This window comes from Galeopterus variegatus, unplaced genomic scaffold, assembly GCF_000696425.1.
Source record: "Galeopterus variegatus unplaced genomic scaffold, G_variegatus-3.0.2 Scaffold120, whole genome shotgun sequence".
In the NCBI taxonomy this organism is placed as follows: domain Eukaryota; kingdom Metazoa; phylum Chordata; class Mammalia; order Dermoptera; family Cynocephalidae; genus Galeopterus; species Galeopterus variegatus.
Window position 1 is genome coordinate 234,446 of NW_007726231.1, and position 27,138 is coordinate 261,583.

Consider the following 27,138-nt stretch of genomic DNA (forward strand, 5'->3'; position numbering starts at 1 on the left):
ATTTTAAAACGTAAACTGAATCACACCATTTCTCTGCTTAAACCTCCGTTTTAGCTTCCCGATGCACAAACAGTAAAATCCAAAACCCTTAAATGGCTTACAAAGCCTTGTATGAACTCCCTGCTCCATGTCTAAACTACACTCCTACACAGCAGGACTTCCTGACACTCCAGGGTACATTAGGTCCTCCCGGAGAGTCTCTCTGATACCGAGTATTTTTATTTCACAGGACTTAGTACTGCTTTTATGATTACACATGTGAATATTTTAATGTCTGCCTCTTAAATTGGACTCTAAACATAATAAGGACAGTTTGTGTATGTTTTATTTATCACTTTCTGCTCAGCTAGGCACTTTCTTATGCCTTTTAGGTAACGGAAAAAATCACTTTAAAAAAAAATCTCTGCTTTGATGTGTGAAAATAATACTTAGTTTTTAGAGAGTTCTTGAAAATAATGTGTGGTCTTCTCTGACTTTAGTATCTCAGTTTTGTTTTACTTCGCATTTCTCTAACTATGAATGAGTTTGTACAGCTTTTCATAAAAACAGATTTATACTGTTTTTGGTGAATTGTCTTTCGGGTCATTTCCCCATTTTTGGTAATGTCATAATCTTTTAACCAAATTACCACAAAAAATATGTGCTTCTGTGATATTTTTATTATTCTTCCAGTTAAAATTATTCATTCAAAAAAAAAAAATCATCACACTACAGCCAGAGAAGTCCACATTTACTTTCAAGAATTTTCTAAGAACATATGACATTTATGTTTGTAAAGCTTCATTTAATTTCCTCAAATATAAATTAGATTATAACAGGAAGAGACAAACCACAAAACAAAAAAAGGGGATTATAAAATTCTTGATACAATAAATACTTTCTTAAAAACATATACAGTGAATATGGTCTTAGAATAATACACATTATAAGAATAATCATCAATATATTAATACAAGCATTGCCATGTAAAAAATTAGCATGGTAAATGGAAGCAAAAGTCGACTTAAGGAAGAGTAGTGTAATATAAGTAATAGACTGGAGAAGAACATTTTAATGCCTGGCTCAAAGGTATGACAAATATATGAATGTGGAAACCTGTTAGCAATAGTTCGCTTTATGTAAATTGAACATATTGTTCTTTGCAAATATCATCTTTGAATACTTTTTGGTTAAATATCTACTAGAATGGTTATATGTCAAATAATATAAAAATTATAATAGTATACATGATTTCAATATATGTATCTTGCTCCTGTCTGTTGGAGCTGTAGTGGTGACAAAGAAAAGAACCTGAGATTCCTCACTCTGAGTAGAGCAGTGTAGAAACCCTAGTAAAAATGCAGTACTGCAAAGAGAGATATTTTCAAAATCTCACTTCCAGTTCATAGTCGATACCTTTGCAAAAAGTTAAAATTAAGAAAATAAGTCATGTTAGGTCAGGATTTCTTCAGGACTCTGAGAAAAATTCCCAAAGTTCTTTTTAAAGTTAACTTGGAAGACATAGTTAGAGTGGGGAATGAAATAAATTGGAATATATATATATACATATATATATATATAAAATAATGAAATATGATATATATAAAACAACATATATGTGTTATATTAAATAAAAAAATATATAAAACAACAGCTTCAGGTTGACAAGATATTGTCATCAAGTGGAAAATTTCATTATGTTTTCCAGAAGTATATATTTATGTCACAAATTGTACTTCTGATGATGTTATTTCTGATGAATATAAGCCAGTCTGTGATGGATGCCTGTTGTTCTCCTAACCATGACTAGAGAAAACTTTCAGCAATCACTGTCTGAAAATGAAAGCAAGTGTTGCAGTTACCTTGAGAACACTGGGTCATTTCTACCACCTGTCCCCTTACCTTTCTTGCCATCCCACTGGGTGGCAGTCGTCCCACTACAGGTTGGTAGGAAGAAGAGGGGCTATGTAATTTCCTCCCTAGAGTACCACATCATGGGAGGTGGCTGAGGGTCTCCACTAGGGAGAAGAAAACCCTTCTCAGAAAGGCATCAGTCTATAGGATACCAATCAAAAGTCATGATTATCTGGGTTAAAGTTATCTTGGCTGTAATGCTAAGCCACTAATTGGTGTAAATGAGATGGCAGAGGCAGAAGGCAATGTTTAATTTGCTTAAGAGGGAAATATAAAACAAAACTTGATTGTAAGTCCTTTAGCCAACCATCTCTATCCAAGTTCTAACAATAAATGAGTCTTGTACGGTGAAAATAATATATATGTGGCAGGCTGACAATACTTTGCAAGCCTGATTTGTTTATCAAAGGTAGTTGGAAATCGTGGCAGGGAAGAATAAATCCTGAACCTGAAAGCAGAGTACTGAGCTTTGAACTTAGTGGTGAGAAGTGAGTGATCACGGCAGAGCCGCACCCTGGGTGCACTTCTGTTTCCTTATCTGCAAATTGGCAATAACAGTACTTGCCCAAACTGCCCCCAGGGTTGTAAAAATCAAATGGATAGTAAATTTCTTGCTATACAAATGTAATAAATGGATATTATCAGTTATTACAAAAACACGTTGAAATTCATACAGATCTTATAATGTGAGTTTATGTGCTTTAAAAATAATAATGTCCAACATGAATCCAATAGCTCCTGTAAGCCAAGTACTGTTCTAAAGATTTTATAAACATTATCTTACTTAATCCTCCAAATAACTCTTTCAGGCATATGGTACGATTATCCTTATTTTATACGTTAGCAAACACAGATTAAATAACTTGCCCAAAGTCATATATTTGGTAGGTAACAGAGCAATGATTTGAATCCAGGTCAGCTGGGGTCTAGAGAACAAGATCTTACACAAACAGCCTCTTAGGTAACTATGTACGCCAAGCACATTATCTATAATCTGTTTAACAGATCAGACCACTGTTAATGTCCTCTGATTTCTTGTTGCCAGAAACATCTATCATGGTCTGATTTCTTTGAGGTCTAAAGCTTTTGATTACTATTTTTTTATTACTGCATTTTAATCCTAAAAATATGGTAAAAATTTATAATTTACATAAAAAAAGGAAAATGGCTACACGGATCAGCAAAAACAGTGAACTTGACCTTGGAATGTATTATATGCTTATTTTTTCTGCAAGATTAGTTTGCAATCCTGTAATTTATAGATGATCCTACAAGCTTGAGACAATGTAGCCTCTAGGGTATCCCCTGTGCCTGACATACACACATACACATACTCATGTATACAACATGATGCTAAGGACCGACATACTCAGAATATGTAAGCTCTTTTAAGGAGCCAGTAGAATGGATTAGATCTTCAGGGTGAAACTTAAACTAATCATCATAAGTTTCTTTTTAACTCTTTTCATTCACTGTTTTGATTTTATCCCTGATAATCAGGTTCATACATAAACATAAATATTGAAATAACCAAATGAAATGGTGAATGAAAGCACTTCAAAACATATGTCAATGTAAAGCATTAGCCTCATTCCTACATATTTGAAAATAGTACATGATTAACAAATGTTTTTAGTAGGGCATTTATGCTCATGCTATTTCTTTTGAGAGTCACTGCTGCAAATGGGATTCTACCCTATACCTTAGCCATATGAAAACCACTTACTGGTCATCCTCTTTCAAAATGAGGGACATTTCTTGGTTCAGAGGCTATCATAATCCTTTTTTTGGTGGCTAGCAGGTAACAAAGATCGAACCCTGGACTTTGTTTTTATCAACACAACGCTCTAACCAACAAAGCTAACCAGCCAGACCTACAGGCTAATAATCTTAAATTTAAATCCATCCTAAGAAAAAGCATTTCACTGGTTATCCAGATATAAACAAGATGTAATTAATATCAGTTCAAATGTTGAGATTATTGTAATCTAGTTAGTAGTAGATAGTAAATAGATTTTATTCATGGTCAATTCTTTAGCATAACCACACTTTAAGATATTCCTGAGACATGCATGCTAGTGGAGAGGAATCTGGACATGAATAAGCAAAAATATATGTAAAATAAAATCGAACATCCTTTCTCTTTATGTTAGAATCCGTTCAGAAGCACAATTTGGCTCAAATACTGGTATTTAGGAGAATGAGCATACAAACTCCTCTCTCTGTTCTGGCTCTGTTGCTGGAGCAGCTGGGGCACAGCCAGCTGAAGTGCAGGATCAATCAACCATTTGCAGTGAATTGAGAGCCATCTACACCGCAAATACTGAATTACTGCCGAACAACCTCATTGCATATAGTGTTACAGATATAGTAGGTGATATTATATTTCAAATATTTTAGAGGTCTTAAATCAAGATTTTTGCTGTAATAACAAGTAACAATCTGAGCTGTGCTCATATTGATCATCTTCCCCCCCCTCAGCCCCTCTACTGATATTCTGTGATCCACTCCCCTTAGTCAGACTCCTGGGATATGCCAGAGTACAAGGGACATCTCCAGGATAGCATCGGAATTATCTCCCACTCATTAACATGCCTGTTATGATGCTGCATGTCAAATCTGTCAGCCAAACCAGAGCAGGACAGGATGACCACTCCGGCCATTCTACATAAACAGGAAAACCACCATGTGATTTATCAGAAAATGCCCAGGACTGGAGTCTGGCTTGAGTCTTTGCCCAGTCACTAACTAGCTGTGCACCTCTGGCTAGTTTCAGCTCTTCTGGGTTTGTTATCATTAAAATGGTAGGTGTGGAGGGGGTGTGCTGGTGGGAGCCTATGGCTTCTCCAGCAGGCATTTGGACTTCTTGGCTTTATCAAAAGGAGTGGTTTTTAGATGGATAGTCGTCAGATTAGTTTGCCTAAAATTTCTGGTCAGAAATCTAGTCACTGAAATGTGGAGACTGCCTTAAGATTTTCTGGAAAGGAGCTAAAACTATCTTTATAAGAAGAAAACAGAATTCTAAAAAAAAAGCCTGAAAGGAGAGGTCGACAGGCCTTCAGAAAGAAGGGAAGACTGCCTTATAAGTAAGTTACAGTCAAAGATCTGAAGGATATGAAACCTGCTTAACTGAGAAATTGTTGACGGATAGAAATAAGCTCTCAGTCCTGTAAAGTAAACTGCCACTGTGGAGAGAGGCAGAACGAAAATACAAGGAGTTGACTCAGGAGCCACTTCAAGGTCTCCTTGAGACAGATACATTAACCCCTACCAAGGGAGCCGAGCCAGGTGCTCTTTCATGGAGTAAAGAAACTCTAGCCTGAACAACCAGCAAAATAAATATCAGTGTAGAGTGCAGTCCACCAATTCACTTTGGAAATGACTTTGGAATGATGCCAATTCACTTTCCAATATTGTTCAGAGAAAAAGCTAGATCTTCTGGTTACAAAAAAAAAAAAAAAAAAAAAAAAAAAAATCAAAGACATAAATCAAAACCAAAATATCAAAATCCCTTCAGCTGTGTTTTACTTAGAAGGACAGCAGTAATTACACATGCAATTATTAATAAGACACACTCATCTCAATGGTATAACAAAGATTAGCCCAAAGAAAAATGGACAGTCTAATTCCATAGAGGGGACTAAGTTGGCTTTAAAATGAACTACAATCAGAGTAGGTTCTATCTCAAAGTCACATAAAAAGTAATCCCATGCTAGAAAAATAGTGGAAACAGTTTTACTCACCTCTCTTCCCTGAGGAATTCCAAGAATTTGGAAGCATTGTGGAACAGAAAAATGCCATAGTGTTACAAAGCATTTTAAAATGAGGTCATCATAATAGCTCTGTATTTCAGCATATAACAGAGTGATATTTATGAGCTATGGTTATCTCTATTCAATAAAGTCAATTGTATTTCTGTGGATTGGAAATTAAATAATATTTATATTTTAATTGTGTTTGCATACATTATACTTTAATAGGCATTCTAGTGATTGCATGGAGTATATTGAGCAACATTTAATTTTTACTTTTTGTGAAATGTATGGGAATATTAGATGTACCTGTTTAACTGAAATATATACTGCAACTGGATATCCAATTAGAAATTTTTTTAAATTCAAAAATGCTTGATACTCTGATGATAATGTCTCTTAACAAAAGACAAAGACAAAACATAGATATATTTTATCATATAATCATTTTCATTGTAACATAGTACTGGTACTAGTCTAGAAAAGAACCCCCTGGGAATTCATTTCAAATTATTGAAACAGCTGTTTCTTCAGTTTAAAATAAAATATCCATAACAAGTTCACACATGACAGATGCAAGCTAAAAACTAGATTCCACAGTGTGAGCTAAAAGCAGATGTTTTGAATGATCATATTTATAACCAGATAACAATAAATCTTAGTTACCTACAGTAAGGTTTCATGAATACTCTTTTCCAAAAATTGGCTTAAAGTGCAGTTCCTGTAGTTTCTTGTATTTTTGAGAACTAGGCTTCTTTAATACAAATATTCTACAAATTCATACATATATCTGGTCTATTTTATTCTTGCTCATTTTATGTGCTTCGTCAAGAATAAAGCACTGTTAGGACACTGAAATTTATTATATTTATTAATTCCACACATTTCCCCCATCTAACTCAAAGTCAGAAAACCTGTTTTTGTAAGTAAACTCATGACTATTAGAAAGAGCAGGAATTTAAGTCTTAGAATAAGCAGTTTGGTGAAAAGACATCCTAATGAAAAGATCTCTAATGAACGTTAATATGTAATTAGAACTTTTTAAAATTATAAACGATGCAGGTTTAGTGAAAATTTAATTTAAAGAAAAGTTTGATGGTAAGAGTTAAAGACTAGAGTTATCAACCATACAATCATGAATGTCTTCTATTCAATTTTATCTTACAGTTTAATACAAATTTTCCTTTCTCATGTTGATTAACTTCTTTCATGTTTAAACTAAAGCAATCATGGCATAGGGTAAAAAGCAAGCGATCTGGCATTACAAGATAAATTTGTGTTCCAGTTTTGCTTCTTACTACTTATGCATCCTTGGACAGATCCCATAAGCCCTCCCATATTCCTTACAACATGATTGTTGTCAGGAATAACATGAAATGATACATACATGCAATTGCTTTGTAACACAGGAGTTACATTTCCAGGAAATTCACATACGTTCTTAGTTTTCTACAGGTGAATAGCTAGATGTATATATCAGGGCTGTGGTCAGGCCACTAGTTCAGTGTTGCTCCCACCATGGCAAAGCATTATGGATAGGTTTATACTAGGGTTGAAACAAGTCATCACCTCTGCGTGATGCTCTTCATTCTGCTGTAAGACTTCTATGCAGAGCTCTGCTAGATGAAGGACCTCTTCCAGCTTTCTAGCAGGAGTTGCCTGGTTCATGGTTTCTACATTAAAAAAAAAAAATCATCAAAATGTTACCTTGAAAATACAAAGCCAAACATATTCTAAGACATAATGATGAAATCAGAGTGTTGAAACAGGATAAGAAAGCATATTTTTGAGAAATAAGAGATGTAAGAAACACAAATGAACACATTATTTTTTAAAAACAACCAGTTCACCAGATTGCAGAAAATATTTCACCCACAAAGCAATCACAGGGAACTGCAAGTGCTTTGCCATATAATATATAAGAACAGGTGCAATGGCACATTAGATGCTCAACTTCTTCAACAAACAAGTTATAATTCTCCTCAAGGTCAGAAACACAAACAGAGCAGATACAACAGTCTTTTCTTCCTCTCTGTATTGTATTATCGATACAATGCCATTCTCACTAGATGAGTCACTCCTGGCATTAGCAAAACCCATGCTTTTTTTTATTGCTATTAAATTCCCAGCCTGAAATGTCTATAGTTCATGTTGATCTTAAATTCAAGAAGTACAAAGTCACCTAAAACAACTTTGACAGGCTGCAATTAACTGATTTCCTTCCCTACTTCCCTGCCACCATCCCACTCCACCTTCCAACTGGGGGAGGTGGGGAAGGGGAGGGCAGGAAGTGTTCTTTGAAGTTGAAGGTTCTTTCTGCATTAAGCCAAACTGGTTTTAAAAAGGGCAGACCACAATAAGATTAAGTGCAGCTACCTGAAATTCATCAACAAAGAAGGCAAAGTAGTTGATTTCTAAGTTACAACAAACTGGCAGAAATTAGAGGTGTCCTGTGTAATGAAACTGTTTCAAAACAATGTGAAGAACAGAGTATCCAATAAAGACAGTAAAGATAAATGCTGTCTTAGATTCATAGGATCCCTCTCTGCCCTAGCAAGGAAATTGTAAGAAAAGGAAAGCAAATTTCCTGTAAAAGAGTTTCCTCTGTGGAACTTAAGGAGCTATTTTCCCCAATCCAATAGATCTTTTCTCTCAACATACTTCTTCCTAAAACCTCAGCCTTAAATTTGGAGGAGATTCTTCCATTTGCTCTGTCCTAATGTGTTCCCAAGGGATGTACAGGGCTGCAGGGAAACACTGCTTATGGTTGGTGCTTGTTCGTTAAACATTTATTATATGCTCACTATAGGTCAGATTGTGATGCACGTGGGGTTCACATCCCCCGACTCCCAAGCCATGTACACATACTACTAAATTCCCTCACAGGGTAGAAAGCCATTGCTCATCCGAGACGAGGATCAAAGAGTACAATGTTCTTTGGGAAAATCAGCCTGTCAAATGCCAAATACTGAGGTTGAGTGTGCCTACAATATGTTCATAGCTGTGCAAAGTAGGAGGAAGTGTAAGACATACCCCTGAACTTAAACAACTCAGAATGTGAAAATCACTACTGAAAGGATCCTTAGACATCATCTATGGAAACATCCATCCACTTATGAACACCTCAACATCCTCAAACAAGGGTGAAGTCAAGGAGGCTCATGACTTCATGTGACAGCCTATTCCATTTGGGGGCAGCTTTAGCTGTTATAGTTGAGTCAGGAAGGCAAGGCCCTTCAGAAAAGTTTGGAAACAATGTGAAGCAAACTATCAGTGAGGCAGGAGATGTGAGGAGAGACTGCAGGTGGGTTTAGGGGAGACACCAGGGGGAAGGTAAGCCTGAAGCACGGTCCTAAAGGAATAACAAATGATCTGGGTAAAAGAAGGGGTTTCAAAAGAAAACACCGCATGACACAGATGCATTTTGGAGGGAGGTAATTGCAACCATGGTTATAAATGTTGCAGTTTCTCAAGAGCCAATTATGTTGGGCACAACACTGGACACTTTCCACGCATTATCACACTAATTTTCCTAACAGCTTTAAGTCATTTGTTTTTTTATTCATATAACTTGTAGATAAGGAAACATGCTCAAGAGAGATGAAATGCAACACTAACAGTGGTGAAGGGAAGACTTGAAGTTGATGTGGGCTCTTCACATCTATGCCTTGTCCTCGTCTGTATGTAAGAACATGCTGGGGAATGGTGGGTGATCGTGGCAGGCTTTGAGTAAGGTAATAAGCAGACTGGATGACTATATTCTACAGATAACTTGGCAAATGTTTCTTAGCAGGGCCTCAGAATAAATTAATTTTAGGAAAATGTATTTGTTCATTATGTGTAACAAGGATAGGTCAGGGTCTAGTCGAGCAGAATGGTGAGGTATAGGAAGATGACAGTGGGAATAGAAAAGGGGAAGATGCAACAGACACCTTGAAGGAAGAATTTGTGAGCTGCTGTGAGTGACTAGAAATTGTAGGCCAGAGAGGAGTATGGCCCTGGGGTTTGGAAGATCACATGGCTCAGAGAATGATGATGCATAGCTAGAGAAACTAGGGCATGGGTCTTCAATGAACCAACATATATTTTTAACACTAATTACTGCATAAGCATAATTTAAAGTTAAATAGTCCAAACTAAGACTATATTATGCTTTGTAAAATCTGCACACACATGAACTTAGGCTATGTGGATCCTCTGCTTGGCAAACTCCTACTCATCATTCAAGGTCCAATTTTAATGCTACCTCAATTGTGGAACCTTGTCAGAGTTCTAGGGCTGAATGCCTTGCTTCTCTCTCTGAGTTTCCCTATTACAGGCTCACGCACCTGTTACTAAACTGCGTGCCCAAAGTCAGAAGCTGGGTCTCATTCATGCATTTATCTTGTGCAGGCTTTGGACTATGGCAGGTACTTAATGAATGTTTACTGAGAATGCAACAGTATAATTACGGGGGGAAATGAATATTGAATATTCAGTCAATACCCAAATCATTTTATTTGACTTTGTGAAGAACTGCAAATATCTCTTCTGTCAGTAACACACTAAGGTGAACAAGAGCAAGTTCACAGATAAAATGAAGCTGTAGTTTGAGAACACTGCTCAGATAACCAATGAATGCTTTATTCTTAAATTACTAAAGATTTCAGAAAATAGTCTTCAAAATAATTTTTAATTCTCAAGAACATATTAATTATCTTCCTTAATTTCTCCATCTTTAAGTGAAGGGAACTGAATTAAGTTGGGGATTCTTAATAGAGGGGGTTAAAAATAGGTTTCAGGGGGTTCTTGAACTTCATAAAATTACATGCTAATAGAGGTAATTTTGGGAGAAAAGAACCATAATTTCCATCAAATTCTTAAAGTTGTCTATAAGCCAAACAAATGCTAATAATCGCTAAACCAGATAATCTCTCAGATTCCTTCTGGCTAAGAGAATCTATGCTTCCTATAAATGTTGGATTTTATCTGTTGGGCTTTATCTATTTCAACATATTCATATATGTGTATAATGTGTTTTCCAGAAGGAAAGGGACAAGCAACAAAATTTATTTATTTTTATTATGGATGAAGAACTTATTTTTCCTGCATAGTTCAGTACATTATTCACTGAATCCTACAATCCTTCTGCAAGTTAGGGAATCATGACTCCCATTTCTGGAGTCTTACAGAGATTAAAGAGTGGGATTAAAATCTTACCTCTCACATCATACAAACAGCAACGATACAGTGACCTGGATTCTTTTTCATTTTCAATTTTCTTAATAGGAATAACACCCGCCCCCCCCACCCCATATCCTTAGACACAAGTATGCAATAATAGAAAAGAATCACAGAAACAACCTTAAAATTTATTTGTTTGTGTGACTATGTCAAAACCAGCTTTTACATTTGACACTCAAGTCAAAACTCTGAGAGTACCCTATGTCCTAATGAAACTTAAAAACAGTCTAAAACATTTTATTCTTTCTAGGTTAAGTTTACCAAGAGGGTTGAAATTTTGTACTTGAAAATAATGGCCACTCTAACACTTTAAATAAATAGCATTTTTATCCAGTACACTATGTATGCCACCTCTCATTGTCACCCATTTGACTACATTCAACAGAACTCTATTAAATAACAAGCTTCTCAATGGCTCCATTAAAAATCTGAACACGGTGAATATTTCAGAATTCCTCCTTAAAATGTTTTCTTTCACTCTCTTTGTAACATTTCCACAGCATTACAGATATTCTTCAAGCTTCACACCAAGTTGCTGATTGTTGTAATACATTTCACATTGTGACATTTAAAACAAATATGCCAACAGCACTGCTCTTGGCTATGATCCTTTTTCATTTTGGAACATTTTTAGTTTTCTATGACAACACTCCTTAGCTCCCCAAAACAATTCCTTTTAATTATACCTCTGTATATTTTAGGAGAGACTCCACTGGGGAAGAGGTGGGGAGGGGTGGGAAGATGCGAGAAGACGGCTTGCCTGCTTGCTCTGGGAGGCTTGCTTTCCACTCGCGGCTGCGAGAGGGTGTGCACTCTCAGCACATTCACCTTGGCGGCCTCCCTTGCTGCCATTTCCTGTCACAGTCCCTTCTGGTGGATTCACAATGATTGATGCTCACAGTGAAGGTTGAAATCTGTACTGCTTTGACCTTAACTTTTTATTTTAACATACTTAATTGACAAAAATTGCATAAATTCAAGGTGTTCTTGAATTTGATGAATGATGACTTGATAGACATATACACTGTGTAAAGACTGTCACAAATTTTGATGAGATATTTTAATTGTCTTCATCTTTACCTACCCCCTAACAAAATGACTTAACTTTTAAAAGATGGATTATATCTGTACTTGCAGCTGAACAAGAAATAATGTTTAAGATGGTGTTAGATTGAAAGACTATGGCAATGATCTCATCCCAATACTGGCCCCTGCCCTGTCCTCTTCCCTGCCTTGCATCAAGGCCATGATGACCAGTTAGGGTGCATTAAAAAACAATTCCGGGCCGGCCCGGTGGCGCACTGCTATAGTGCGCCGATTGGGAAGTGCGGTGGCGCTCCCGCCGAGGGTTCGGATCCCACATACAGACCAGTTCCCGCTCACTGGCTGAGCGAGGCACGGGAGCAACACCGAGGGTTGCGATCCCGTTGCCGGTCCCGGTCCAGTACGGGGGCGACAATGAGGGTTGCGATCCGTTGCCGGACACGGAAAAAAAAAGACAAAAAAAAAAAACAAAAAAAAACAATTCCTATGTGCACTCAGATTTCCTTTTTTGTTTTTCACCTCCCCAGATTTTGTGGCCCTGAATTTGATTCAACAAACTTTTACTGCATGTAAGGTACGGTACTAGCGACTGACGGGATATGATAATGAACAAGAAAATATTTCTGCCTTCTAGGAACTTACATGTATCTCTCCCTAACCAGATTACAAGGTAAAATATGGCAATATACCATTCTTCCTCAGTCAATATGAGGAAGTTCTATAATAAAGCCTGGATAGAGAGTGAATTAAGTGTACTCAGCATGCAAGAATAGTGCTATTAGCTTGCAAGAAGTAGGATCAAAGATGTATCAATAGGAAGGCTTCCAATCACTCATGCATATCATATGGGTTCTTTGGAATGAAATTATTTTAATGAATGTGTATGTGAGTTTAGAAAGCTAGCAGCAGTCTAACGTGGAAGTCTTCCACAGTTTTCTTTGTCCCATCTGACAAAAAAGAACTTACTCTTCTGGTGCTTCTCCCTCCCCCTAAAGAAATAAATCAGAGGAGGAGGAAGCCCCAGCCTTGAGGAGATAGCTGAGCTGAGAAACATGAGAGACTTATGAGAAAGTCTTCTAGAGAAAGTACTTCTAATTTCATGCATTAAGAAGGGACTATAGGGAAATTTAGAAAACTGAGGGAAAAGGTGTGGAAAGACAGGGAGGAACTGGGAAAATGACCACTATTGAGTGAGAAGAGTGAAAGGAAGGACTCCAGTTTGGAAGGGGTGGGGATGTGAGCAACAAGGAAGCATTCACCTGGGACACTCTCTGAGGCCCAAACAGTGAGGCTTCACCTGGAGAGGTTGAAAGGACAAGAAAGTGGGCCAAGGGCACGGCATGTCTTCTTCTACCTGGAACCCCAGAGGTCATCCAGTGGCAATGACGGCCAGCCTCCCCTCAAAACCTAGCTACCCTCAGAGCCAGCTGAAATGGTGGGATGGATCCCTCCCTTCTCATCCCCCACTAAATAGTGATTGCTCCCCCTGATCCTCCCTGCCACAGAAATATAAGACACTACATCACACACACATACAAACCACACTGCTATGGGCACATAAACAATTTGCTCCAATTAGAGAGATCAGAAAAGATTCCACCTTAACTAACTCCTCTCAGATACCTCCGTCCACTTTAAACCCTAAGCCTCTTTAGGCCACCTTAGCTGGCTCAGGGAATGTCTCCTGGCTCCCTAGTCTGTTCTAATTTGAATCTTCACTCTTGTCTCATGTCAGTGTTCTCCCTCTTTGCATAGTCCAGACTGACAACTCAGTTGGAAAATCTAAATGTTTATTGAAATTTTCTGACCCATCCTCCAGCTCTAGGTACAGCAACCTGTGGCAAGTGACATGGTGTCAGAGCCTAGGACTAGGCTCCAGGGAGTCTTAATCCTGGCCAGATCTCAATACTCATGGGCCTCCTCATCTCAAGAGGAACAGAGAGTGGGAAATCAGATACCTTCTTCCCCATTAAACAAAACATACCCTGCCCCCAGCCTGTCTGCCACTTCTTTGGAAATTGTGACTAGATCAGATGATTCTGGGGTAACTCTCTGGACTTAGTACCCTAGAAGGAATAGTATATAACTTGCTGGCTAAGAAGACTACTCAAAATCTAGTGGAGATGTGGTTCTTAAAACTCAACCCACTTTCCCAATTCTTTAGTATCAATCTGACTTATACTTGCTCCAGTGTCTGTGACATCTCCAAGGCCTGGCACTGACAACAAACAATAGAGAACGAGGCAACACTGACTCACTCCTGGTTCATCTGACTGCAACGTAAATGATATTATGGTTCTATGAGTGCTAGAATACATATTGCTTCCCTCCATGAATGGAGTGTCTTCATTCCTTTCATTCTGCGGTTCTCACCTCCAGTGTACACCAGAATCACCTGGAGGGCTTGCTAAAGCACAAACTGCTTGGCATCAACCCCAGAGCTTTTGATTCAGTAGATCTTGGGTGGGGCCCAAGAATTTGCATTTCTAACTAGTTGCTAGGTGATGCTCATGATGCTGGTCTAGGGGATGAACTTTGTGAACTACTAGTGTTTATGAAAAACAAGGTTAAAAACAAAGGTAAACTTTTTTTTCTCCTTTATTTGAAAGCAAGCTATATCTTTATATAAAGCTCATTTTAGGCAAAAGTGACTTTTTTTGCAGAATCTGAACACATTTTACATTTCCATAGAGTCACCCCAGATAGGACAGTGTCCATATTTGGGCAATCCTATGGATGAATGAAAATAGGATGATATGACCTCTCTACAGGTGTTTAAAATCCATGAGAACACTAATACCACAGCTGTTTGAAAACAACAGGTCTGTAGCCCTACTTCCATGGCTCCCTTTGGGACCAACTCATTTAATGACCTTGTCATTGAAAGCAACAATTCCAGTTAATATCTCCTTGGAATTAACCACACTAATAATATAGTGCTTTGGAATAATCATTCTGTGGTCACAGTCACATTAACTACCTCACCTGGATTATCTTTCACATCAATAAATTCATTTGTAAGCCAATGGCCAGCTGTGGAACAAAGAAGAAATGGCCGGGGGCAGCTGGGCTGGACTCAAATTGAGCAATCTCCATAAGCCAACAGGAAGTGGTGGCCCACAGGTGAAGGGCATAAAATGTCAAATACGTATGTTAGATAAAAGTCAGTGACTCTCTCTGTGAGACTTTCTTTGGGAGGAATATCGAGGCATATTCTCCTCTCAAAACCTTAAGAGAAGGGATGATGGTGATGGAATTACAGAGAAGATTGCTAACCGCCCCCCATCCCGCACACACACAAATTAATATTGGCTTATCATTTGTCACAGGCTTTTACAATTATGTGATTTACAAGAGGTGAGAAACACAGACACCCAATTTGAGTTTTATTATAGTTGTCTTTTTATTGAGACCCTGGCTCTCCCTAAGTTTGTAAAGCAGGAATATCTAAGGTGTCACAAGGAAAAATATATCTCCATAGTGTTGCTGGCTGCAAGGATTTTGAAGGATTGAAGAAGAAAGTTTTCTATACTGCATACATAGTTTTCTCTAGTTAGCTCTGAATAGATCTGTGCTGTAGAATTCCAAAGACTGCATGAAATTTTTCCAGTAGAAATTTCACCAATTGTATAATAGTTTTTTTAAAGACTAGCCTTTAGCTGTGTCATCTGTACGTATATGAGGGTTCTTTAAAAAGATCATGGAACAGTACAGTTAAAAGATAATACAAATCTTTCCATGAACTTTCTGAAGTACCCTCGTGTATGTATGTATGTGTGTGAGAACACACACACACATAAATACATTCAGTAGCTGAAACTGATAAACGGTCCCCTCCCTGGTTGTGCTGCTCTTTACATATGCATTGTTCTCATTTCTCCTAAATATAAATCAAATTCAGAAACTGAAAACCAGCAGAATAGTTTTAGTGATGGCCATGCCAATACTGAATGTAGCGCTCGGGCTCTTTTACCTTCCTGTAATCCTGCAGACTGGGCTAACTGTCGAGCTAGGGCTGGGTCTGGAGCTCACAGACTCCTCAAGCCCATTCCAGACTGGGTTACAAACCCTTCACATGCCAGGCTGGGTCACAAGACCCCTCCCATGCAGATCTATGAGCTAGATAACCAGCCAAAAGGTCCTTGGAGCCATAGGTTCAAAAGCATGGCCCTGTGTGGCAGCAGCCACCCGAGGCACTAGATGCCAGCTAAGCCACAGCACCACGCAGGCACACTAACTCCACCCATACACAACTTCTTTACAAAGAATGTGCTGCACCACCCCCAACTGGATCCAAGGCGAGGGAGCTTGACCAAACTATATACCCTTGAGGGTCCCTCACTGTATAATCTACGCATTCAGAATCTTCCATGATGTTCCCTCAGCGAGGATAAATGACCCTTACATTCACATATTACACATTCCATCCCGGCCCCAAAAGTCATTAGCTTGTTGCAGCACCAACTCAAAAGTCCAGTCTCATCTGAGACTAAAGGCAAAACTTCTTTCAGCTGTGAACCTGTAAAGAATCAAAAGCAAGTTTTTCTACTTCCAAGATACAGTGGGACAGACATTGGGTACACGTTCCCATTCCAGAAGAGAGGAATAGAAATGAAAAACAGGCCCCAAACAAACCCAAAACCCAAACAGGGCAAACGTTAAGCACACTGGGGCACCTGGACCCCTAAAGCGTTGGGCAACCTTGCTCCTACAGCTCCACCAAATCCAGCCCATTGAGCTGCCATGGTACCTGCAGCTTTTCCAGACTTGCACTGCACATTGCCAGCAGCCCCGCAATTCTGGACTCCTGGTGGCAGTCCTGCCATCCTGGCTCCACTAGACATTTCCTCAGTGGGGGCCCTCTGTGGGGGCTCTGACCCCACTTTTCTGCTCCACATTGCTCCATAGATGACCTCCACAGCGACTCCACCCCTGCAGCAGGTCTCTGCCTAAGTCCCCCAGCTTTTTCATACATCTTCTGAAATCTAGGTGGAGGCTGCCACACCTCCACTGCTCTCACATACTGCTGGCCTGCAAACCTAACACAATGTGAACACCACCAAGGTTTTTGGCTTTTGCTCTTTAGAGCTGCTGAGGCAGGATTGCTCCAGCCAGAGCGGCTGGGATGTAGAAAGCAGTTTGCTGAGGGCAATGACACCTCAGGTCTGCCCTCCAGAAAATCCCAGTTCTCCTAGGTCTCAAGGTCTATGATGGGAGAGGCACTCTTCCAAACTTCTGAAATGCCCTCAGGGCTTTCTCCCATTGTCTTGGTTATTAGCATCTAACTGCCCCATCCCTGGCTCCTGAATTACTTGAATCAGCTTGGCTTACACTGGCTATTCACTCACAGTCTCAGGCAATTCTGCAGCGTTTGCCCACAGTTTGAACAACTGCATTCACTCAGTCACTCTTTTCTCGGGTTTATATGGCACCTGTCAAGCCATCTGCTTTCTCGGGTTTATACAGCACCCAGCCAGCCATCAGGTTTAAGTGGCACCCTTCGAGCCTTTGGATAAATGTGACATGCATTTACTATATCATCTCTAGAGCACATTACACTATCCCCCGCTAGGTCCCATAGCTGCAGCCGCCAGGGATTCTCCCTGTTTCTGCTGCTTTACTGTCTCCCCAAGTCAACCAGTTCAGCCTGAGTATACAGGACATAGGTGGTGAACTGGGTCACCTGTGGATAACCCACAGGTTGTCCATCTGGTCCCACAGGCTGCTCGTGCTTCATTTTCTGATGCACAACAGGTTGTGCCCTGAGATGCACAGTCTCCCCCAACTCACCACTGGGTTGGTTGTCTTCCCTGGTGTTAGAAGCAGGAGTGGCCAGTTGCTGCACGTCATCTTGCAGGACATTTATCCTTGCTTCCAACAACTCTGCTTGCTGCTGCAAATCTAGATCAGTTTGCAGCATAGTTAGCAGTAGCCAGGCTCCGGTCAGCAGAAAAGTGGCCCCTGGGCACCACATACTCAGGGATAGCAACATTTCCTCCCCCTCCCAAGGGGTTTTCTGTTATAATGCCTGGTCTAAGCTGACTTACAATACAGTGAGCAGAAACCAGATCCTGGTCAACAGGAAGGTGGCCATAGGGCACAGCATATTCAAGAGTAGCAACATTTCCTCCTTCTTCCAAGGGCTTTTGGCTCCTGTACCTGCTCCAAATCCTGTCACAGACTACGCCAATTGTAGTGCTCAGGCTCTTCTACCTGCTTGTAATCTGGCCAACTGGGCCAATTGTCGATTTAGGGCTGGGTCTGGAGCTCACAGACACCTCAAGCCCATTCCAGACTGGGTCACAAACCCCTCACATGCCAGGCTGCATCACCAGACCCCTCACACGCAGATCTATGAGCTAGGTAACTGGCCAAAAGGTCCTTGGAGCCATAGGTTCGAGAGCATGGCCGCACATGGTGGTGGCCACCTGAGGCACTAGATGCCAGCCAAGCCACGGTGCCACCCAGGTGCACTAACTCCACCCACACACAACTTATTTACAAAGAATGTGCGGCACCACCCCCAACCAGACCAGAGATGAGGGAGCCTGAACAAACTATTCTATTTTCCCAACACTGAATCATCACATAATTAAGGGCTAAGCATCTTAAATTCATGCCTATTCCTTGTATTCAAATTGCATTTACCTAAAACATTATTTGCATGTCATTTGTCATACTCATGCATACAAGGGGTGCCATCTCACCTCCACATGCACATTCTTTCTCACCCCTCACTCTATTTAACTCTTTTTTCCATACTCAAGGAGAACGTCTGCCTGTGAATAGTGGGAGCAGTGTCAAGGCAGGGTGCAGGGAGGCTGTGGCGGTGAAGGTAGTCTGTTCAGGAGTGGGCAGTGGGAGGATGTAAGAGCCTCCAGAGGCTTTCCAGCTGGCAGGCAAGTTGAAGGAGAAGTAAAGAGAAGTTTTCTGGAGACAGCAACCACAATAGGAAAGATATAATTTGAAAAGATTTGCAGCCTTGGGTGACAAGAAATTAGTCCAAAGAGCTTGATGTCTGTATGTATGTCTTTGTTTCCTTTGATACACAGTCAAGGTCTTGATATTTGATGCTAAGATTTAAGGAAAATCTCCTAGTTGGACAAGTGTAAAGACTAGGTATAGAGAACAGGGTTAGGCTTAGTGCCATCTTGAATTCAGTCATGTGCCACATAATGATATTTGGTGAATGATAGACCACAGTTGGGGCAATAGGCTACACCATATAGCCTAGGTGTGTAGTAGACAATACCATCTAGGTTTGTGTAAGTGCACTCTATGATGTTTGCACAAGGATAAAATTGACAAACTCATTACTTGGAACGTATTTCCATTGTTAAGTGACACATGACTGTATTTCTAGTTTTAACATCCTGTGTGTGTTAACCACTGTGAATATGTGTATGTGTACTGACGCCTCACGGATATTTTAAAGGTCTCCTCTTAAAATTAAAATACACACACACACACACATATACACATGGCTTTTAAAAGGCTTCAATTAGACCTTTTAATTTAGTGCTTGAAGCTAAGTGGCCACTCAGCTACAGCCTACAAGTGAACCCTCCCTAATTTCCAAAACTATTTCATCTGTGCAGGCTTTGAGTCCCGACAAACCCTGTTGAGAAATAAGAAGGCAGAAACCTGTCAGTTTGCATTACTCTGTTTTTGTCCAATTGGAAAAGACATTTTAATATGTCTAAACTGCTCGGTTTAACAAGGTGCTGCAGGAGCCATGCTGCTATATGTCACTTGGTTTACCTGTTGACACATGTTGGTAAATAAACAAGGGGTCACCAATCAGTTGCTTCCAGATCTGGCTTTGGAGAATGACAAATTCTACAAAATTGCTTGTGAAAGGAAGAAAGCTTGTTATTTTAAGACTGCATGTAACTGTGAATCACCTTTCATATAAAAGTAAAAACACACACATACACACACAAACAAATGTATGACACACTGTCAAGTGAGCTGAGCAAACTGATATCCTTTTTGAGACCTTCAAGGAAACAGGTGTTGAACACTTGTAATGAGATTTCCATGCATCTTCAGAGGAAGGAGAAAAGACTCTACAAGAGCTGTTCAGAGTGTTACAGATCATGCATGAGGGAATAGCCCCTGATGAGGAGCACCCTGAAGGAGACATTACATAAATGTTTGTTTTCTCAGGAAGTGCTTATGTTCTAAGAATTTTTACAGAAGACAAATATTCACCAGAGAGAAGTTTTTGGAAGAATATATGATAATTTTTCCAGATCCTGTGGAATCCACGATATATTCGATTAACTATTCCTGATGCATTCTCTATGCATTGTAACTATTACCATATAGAAAATGAAGTAACTAAAATGGGACACGCTCTGTTTTATCGGAAAGTTAGAACAATTATGCTTTGACTCAGATATTAGACAAACTTGGAAAATTATCTAAGAAGTGAGAAGATAAAGATAACAGTCAAGGATCATTACAGTAAAGAAATGCTAAATTTACAGTAGTAGAGATTTTCTTCATTACATTGAGATTTCTAATCTCTCTGGAGACCAAGTTTCTATTAGAGAAGAATCCAGTTTATTTTTATCCATTTAATATACCCATCTTTCAAACATCACCTCCCAAATGGCCTATTCTTTCCCCAGTGACTTGTGTCCCAGCTTTACTACAGATGAAGCACACCAGGCTCCCATGTATACATGGGTCTGACTCTACATTTCTGTTCTGATTTTCTGCTTGATCACGGGCTTTGGAGATGGCTTTGTAACTTGTCTTGGTACCTGGTAAAACAAATCTCTAACACTCTTTTAGAAGTTGACTTATTATTCTTCTATTTAAATTTTAAGGTATATTTATTGAGTTCTTAAAAAACCTGGAATTTTGATGGGCACTGCAGTAAATTCATAGATTAATTTGGGGAGAGAATTTATATCTTACATTATTCAGTCAACCCTCCTAGGTGATGGACTGTCTCTATATCTATTTACATTACTTTCTATGATCTTTGAGTTTCAGAATTTTCTTCATAAAGGTCTGTGAAGTCTTGCATGCTTTTGGCAAAGTTACTTCCTGGATACCTTACAGTTTGATTGTTATTATAAAAGTTACCTCATTTTTGATTGATGGTGTGGAGCAGTAGTTCTCAGAGTGGTCCATGAACAACTGCAGTCCCTAGAACCTTTCAGGGGTCTGTGAGATCAAGACTACTTTCATGATTAACACTAAGGTGTTTTTGCCTTTTAAACTCTGTTGACATTTACACTAATGGTGCAAAAGCAACAGCAGGTAAAACTGCTACTACCTTAGCATAAATCAAGGCTGTGGTGCTAAATTATAACTGTCACTGTGTCCTCCACCAACATACGTTCAAGAAAAGAAAAACCCAGTTTCATGTAAGGTTGCCCTTGATGAAACAGTAAAAATTGTTAATTTCATTAAATCTCTGCCCTTGAGTATAAATTTTTTAATATTATGTGTATATGTGTAACAGACTGGGAGGAGGGCATAAGGCACTTTAGCATACTGAAGTATGATAATATCTCAACTGGCTGTTCTTGTTTTTTCGTACAGAACAATTTTTAGTTGAAAAGACTACTGATAGACAAAGTATGGTTATTCAGACTTGGATATTGGCAAACAGTTTCCGAAAAATAAACAAACATGTTGCTTTAAGGAAAACAACAAATACTATTTGTTGCCAATACTATTATCAGAGCTTTCAAGGAAAACTAGAATTTTAGAAAACTTGTATCTGTCATGAGTCTGACAGCTTCCCAATACTTTAAGACTTTTCTTATGAGAAAAAAGTGATATTAAAAGGGGTTATTTCTTGACATTATATAATATTTGACAACATTAGGAAGATAACAACATAGTGGACCAATATTTTCCAAATGATCAATACATGAAGTTAAAAGATCATGCGTGGTGAAAGGTCTATTCAAAGCTCATGATAAACCAATGGAATGGAATGGGATAGTATGAAAAGTTCACCGATTTGTTTTCAGACTCCACATTGTAATTAACGTTTAAGAAACTACCACTTGCGGAGTTTGACTGTAGTATCAAAGAAGAAAAATCTCCAGTTATCTGAAAACTCTATTAAAATATTCCTTCCTTTTCCAGCTATGTATCAGTTGAAGGCCTGATTTTTTTCCCCACATACATCAACCAAAATAAGATACTATAACAGACTGAATGTAGATCAGATGTGAGAATTTGGCTGTTTTCTATTAAGGTAGCCATTAAATAGATGTGCAAAAAGGTAAAACAGTGTCATGCTTCTCATTAAAAAGCTTTGATTTGGAAAATGTTTTTCTCATAAAAATGTTTTACTTATGTTCACAGGTAAAGGGTTTACTCTTATTTTTAAATGTTAATAAATATTTTATAATTTTTCTCAGTTTTATTTCTAGTATGGTAAATATTGGTAGATATAACCCACCTAAACAAAAACTCTTTGGCATTGAGTGTAAAGAGTCCTGAGCCAAAAAGTTTGAGAACTACTAATGTAGAGACAGCAGGTTATTGATTTTAAGAAGTTGAGTTTATATCTGGCAAAGGTTCAGAACTCTGTATCCATTCCAATAAGTTCTACTCAGATCCCTTTATATTTTTAAGGGAAATGATAATCTGCAAACAATGATTGTTTTATCTCTTCTCTTTCCATTCTTTTGATTACCTTTTTCTCATTCCTTTTATGTTGTCTAACACTCTATGTTGTTCCTAATTCTGGAGGGAATACCTCTAAACTCCATAAAGTAAAATATTCACTGTAGGTTTTTTCTATATGGGTATTCATAAAGTTAAAGAAGTCTTCTTTCTAGGTTGCTAACAGTATAATTTTTAATCATATATTAAGTGTTGATCTGTTTTACATACCTTTTTTTTCCCCATCTATCGAGATCATAAGATTTTTGTTTTTAGTATGTCAGTTTTCTAATGTTGAACCACTTTTATATTACTGGGATAAATTCCATTGATTGCGATATATTATTTTCCCAACACACTATTGGATTTTATCAGCTAATATATTTAGAAATATAATGAAATGGGCCTATAATAATTATGTTTTGTTCTACTGTCTTTATCAGATTTGGGAATCAAGATGTTTTTGCTCCATGAAGTTAACTGGGCAACTTGCACTCATTTCCCATTTTATACCACTTATTTTGAGTTTTGTTACTTGTGCTGACTTGACCAATATACAGTTTTTCAAGAAATTTATCAATTTCAACTATACTTTTCAATTATTATATTTGTTCATGATATTCTTCCATTATTTCCTATGTTTCTTGTGTCTTTATTTTCCTCTTTCATACTGTACATTTTTTTTCTTAGTCTGATGGAATTGTCTTATTCTATTTCTGTTCTCTATATTTCTTAGCATTTCTTTGATATTGTCTGCCACTTTCTCCTCTACTACTGCCCTCATTCTGATTTCCCAGGTCACTAACAAATTCTTCAGCTACATTCATCTTGTATCCTGTCTATCTTACAACCTACTATTTTCATAACCAATATTTTCAGCTGATTTGCATGGCTTCTTGTTTCTGCATCAAATTACTAGCATCTTTCTATATCCCCTTGAGAATATTTATGTATTATGCTCAATTTAAATTCTTGCCTCATCAATTCCAGGTGGTACATATCATTAGTTTTTCTTTTATAAGGGCTATATTCCTCAGGAGTCTAATCATTCTGCATGAGGGCTCATGATCTTTTGGAAGTATTAACAATGGGGTGATGGACAGGACCTTGCCTATGTCCCTTAAAGGGAATTTGAGAAAAGAAGAGCTTAAGCTTTGGAGAAGAGAGTCCCAGGCATACGAAATCAATACTGATAATTTCCTGTTACTACTAATCCATTAGGCAGCTCCTGTGGACAAGGATTCATCTTTACTCTGTTATATTCAAAGCAACACTTGGCCCACAGTCTCCTTGGGTCATAATCTACTAGGCTTAGGGGTTTGGTTGCAGAGAAGTGGAGGGATGACTGCCTGAGGGTGGCCCAGCCATTTTTGTTTACATCAACATCTCACTGCAGCAGAGGTGGGGCCTTGTCTTAATATTACTCTAAGATACCGGTATCTATGGCAAAAGGCAAGGCTTTGGTTGCCCCAAGGCCATGCAAGGGAGAAGAGGCAGCAGAATTTAATGCTTTCTTCCCTCCTACTTTCCCTCTACCACACCATACTCCAGGCTGGTGTAACTCTCCCACCAGGCAGATTGTGGGCTAAGAAGTGAAGTGGAGTGCAATGAATGTGAGAATATACACTACTTTTTGGATGGCAGCTGGAAGGAGGTATAGAGCTCAGGTTAAGCATTTTTTAGGGTGATACCACAGTTGCACATGGAAGGGAAGGATCTAGAAAGAAGACAGATGTACAAGCCATAGGAGAAAGAAGAGATAGGTGATGGAGTAGAATCCATCCAGAAAAAGGTAGGTGGAATTGGTATCAACATCACAGGACAGTCAGTTGGCTTTGAAGAAGATATTTCATACCCCGATACTGGAGAACATGAGATATGGGTAGGTGTTGATGCCTACAGGTTTGCAGGGATAAAAAGTTGAGCCTTAACATGCTTACAAGTTGAAAAGAAGTGACCGCCCTCAAATACCTTAACTTATGTGTCATTAAACTTAAGGTCCTATGTTAACCTGATCAGAAAAGAGAATACTGTTAAGATAAAATCAAGTTTTCCTTTTCATATGTGGAATTAGGTATGACTATCGCTGATTGAGATTGTCCTTATGTATTAGAACTCACTGTAAAATAAATAAAAATAAAATTAAAAAGGAAGAACAGGATGAATGACTCATTGACAGAGACTGTGGATCAAGGAATGGTGCCACTTGTATAGGTCACAGAACAGCTCCAAAGAGTCATGACAAATCACTCAGTGCTGGGGAGATGAATTCCAGTTGAAGGGGTAGAATGCCGAAAGCAGACAGCAGAATGACAGTGCTGCCACACTGTTTCAAAGAGTAACACATTCTATCATTTTCCTAGAATTAAACTCAGACAAAGCAGGAAGGTTGTTAAAGGAATGCAGACTCAGAACCCATTTTAGAGGAGAGAGGTAAGTGTCCTTACGCGTCTCATTGGTTTACCTGGGGTTGACAGAGCCCTCTTCTTTCCTTTGGTCGCTAGAGCTGTGGGTAAGCAGTGAGTGCAGAGGTCCTGAGAGCGTGGGGATCATTGCTGTTACGTTGCCTCCCGTGTACAAGGCTGCTCCTCGCGTCCTCAATCCACTTTTCACTTACTTGCTTAGTTACCCAAGGATGCAGGAGCTACTGGGCAACTGTACTACACAGACTTTTCCTCCATATTAATCAAACTGAAGTTACCCACAGAGCTTTAAAGACTTGTCAGATGTGAGCAAATGTCTTCATTTACCCCTTCTACTCAATAATTCCTGCAACCTCTGCTTACTATGCCTCCAAAACATCTCTTAATACATAGGAATTAATGTGTCAACACTGTGTTAGTGTGAACACAAATTACATAGTGTGGGGTTGTTTTCTTGTGTGGTTAGCAAGGTGGTGGGAGAAAAGTTGAGGGAAATAAACATACTAGGAGTCCTTACTAGGAGTCCTCGTTCATTCCAGATCAGATGTGGAAAAGGGCAAAGTGAATTAGTATCACCTATATAGCACTTTAAAGGGAATGTGTTCTTAATGTCTTTTTGCACATACATTAAATAGAACAAAGCTAATCGTGTGGCCAGGAAGAAGTGTTAAAGATGCTTAATTCAATATATTTATAAGAACATATTGATAAGAATAGTTTAAAATTAACATTTCAAAGATATTATATTAGGTGATGGAATCAAAGTAATTTATAGTTATCAGAAAAATAACTTATCTTGTTAGGTAATTTAAATAGTTCATTGACCATCTGAAAAATGCCCAGAGCTTTTCTTTACATACAGTGCAAGAATAAATTTTAATTTGATCCCTATCCAGATGATCACAAATACTAAATCACTGTAGCTCAAGAAATGAGTTTTTACCACACATACACATAATACTTTACAAACTAAAATCTCTAAGAGATTTATGATTTTCTCAAATATTCTAAAGAAAAAAAAAGACAAATGAGTTATTCTCTTTATTTTAGAGCCAGAAATTGTATCGATTGATTTGTTCATAATCAGGAGGTGACGTAGAAGCAGAAATGGTCACAGAGACTTTACTTTCAGACCACAATTCCATCATTCAAGCCACCTTGTCTAAAAAGCTGAATGTAAATTCTTTAATTACCTGTTGTATTGTTTTTAGAGAGAGGATTTGGTTTCTTTTAGTAAACAAATTACCTTCTGCAAAGCGTTGTCAATTTTTATGAGAACTCAAAATTTCACATCTATTATTTAAAATTTTAGAAACCTTAGTTCATGATGACATGTAACATTCAAAAAAATTAAATCAAATTTATAAGAAAATACACAAAACTTTGTTGAGAGAAAACTGTTATCTTAGAAATATTAATAATACATTATTCAGTGACAAATTTCATCAGCTGTGCAATCTTTTATACACCCTCAGTTTCTAGACATACGAGTTCCTTAGCAGCACAAATTTTATTTATCATTTATCGTGATAATTTGACAATGGAGTGCTAAATTGAAATGCCACCTAAACATCCTAATGACATAAGGACTGCCACAGTGCAACTTCTCCTCTCAAAGACAGTAAGAGACCTGGCCCTTGGGGAAAGCATCTCTATCCCGTTCAACTGAGACTCTGAAACTGAGGGAGGGCACTGGGGGTTAGACTTGGGAACCTGGCAACCAGAGAGCCCAGAAAGATCTCACCACACAAAGACTTTGCCTATTGCCTTCATGCTACCCTTTGTGCAGGGCACCTCCACATTTCTGGATTGACGATCATCCTATGTACTAAGTCTTCACAAAAGATCTCACGTAAAGGCAAGCTCTGAGGAGCAGTCTCCCCTTTTCTATCTTAAGTCACCATATAATGCGCACTTTTCAGGAGAAAGCAGTTATTGTTATTAAATGTGTTACTGCTGTTCTTGCTCATAAGAATTCCTTGAACTACAAAATACATTGATTCTTCTTTAAAAATAATACCTAATTTGCATCAACAGGGCATGTGATTTGAAAAAGAAAAAAATGCAATCAGGAAAATGAAGTTTCAAAATGTTATTTTGAATCCAAGATTACAAATAAAAAGGATCTATTACATAACTAGCATAAGTTACTGATAAAATTA

General features: G+C 38.4%; 1 protein-coding gene across 9 annotated transcripts in view; it reads right to left on the reverse strand.

Annotated features, from left to right (window-relative positions):
• The window catches only part of CADPS2 (Ca++-dependent secretion activator 2), a 506,787-nt gene that overhangs the window by 86,787 nt on the left and 392,862 nt on the right, over positions 1-27,138 (reverse strand). For 5 of the 9 annotated variants that reach the window (XM_008587876.1, XM_008587886.1, XM_008587853.1 and 2 more), the window contains 2 exons: positions 7,215-7,318; positions 5,637-5,645 (listed from right to left, as the gene is read on the reverse strand). In XM_008587876.1, the coding sequence (XP_008586098.1) occupies positions 5,637-5,645; positions 7,215-7,318 (113 nt within the window). The remainder of the gene's footprint in view (positions 1-5,636; positions 5,646-7,214; positions 7,319-27,138) is intronic. The other 4 variants (XM_008587894.1, XM_008587859.1, XM_008587849.1 and 1 more) reach the window with 1 other exon arrangement.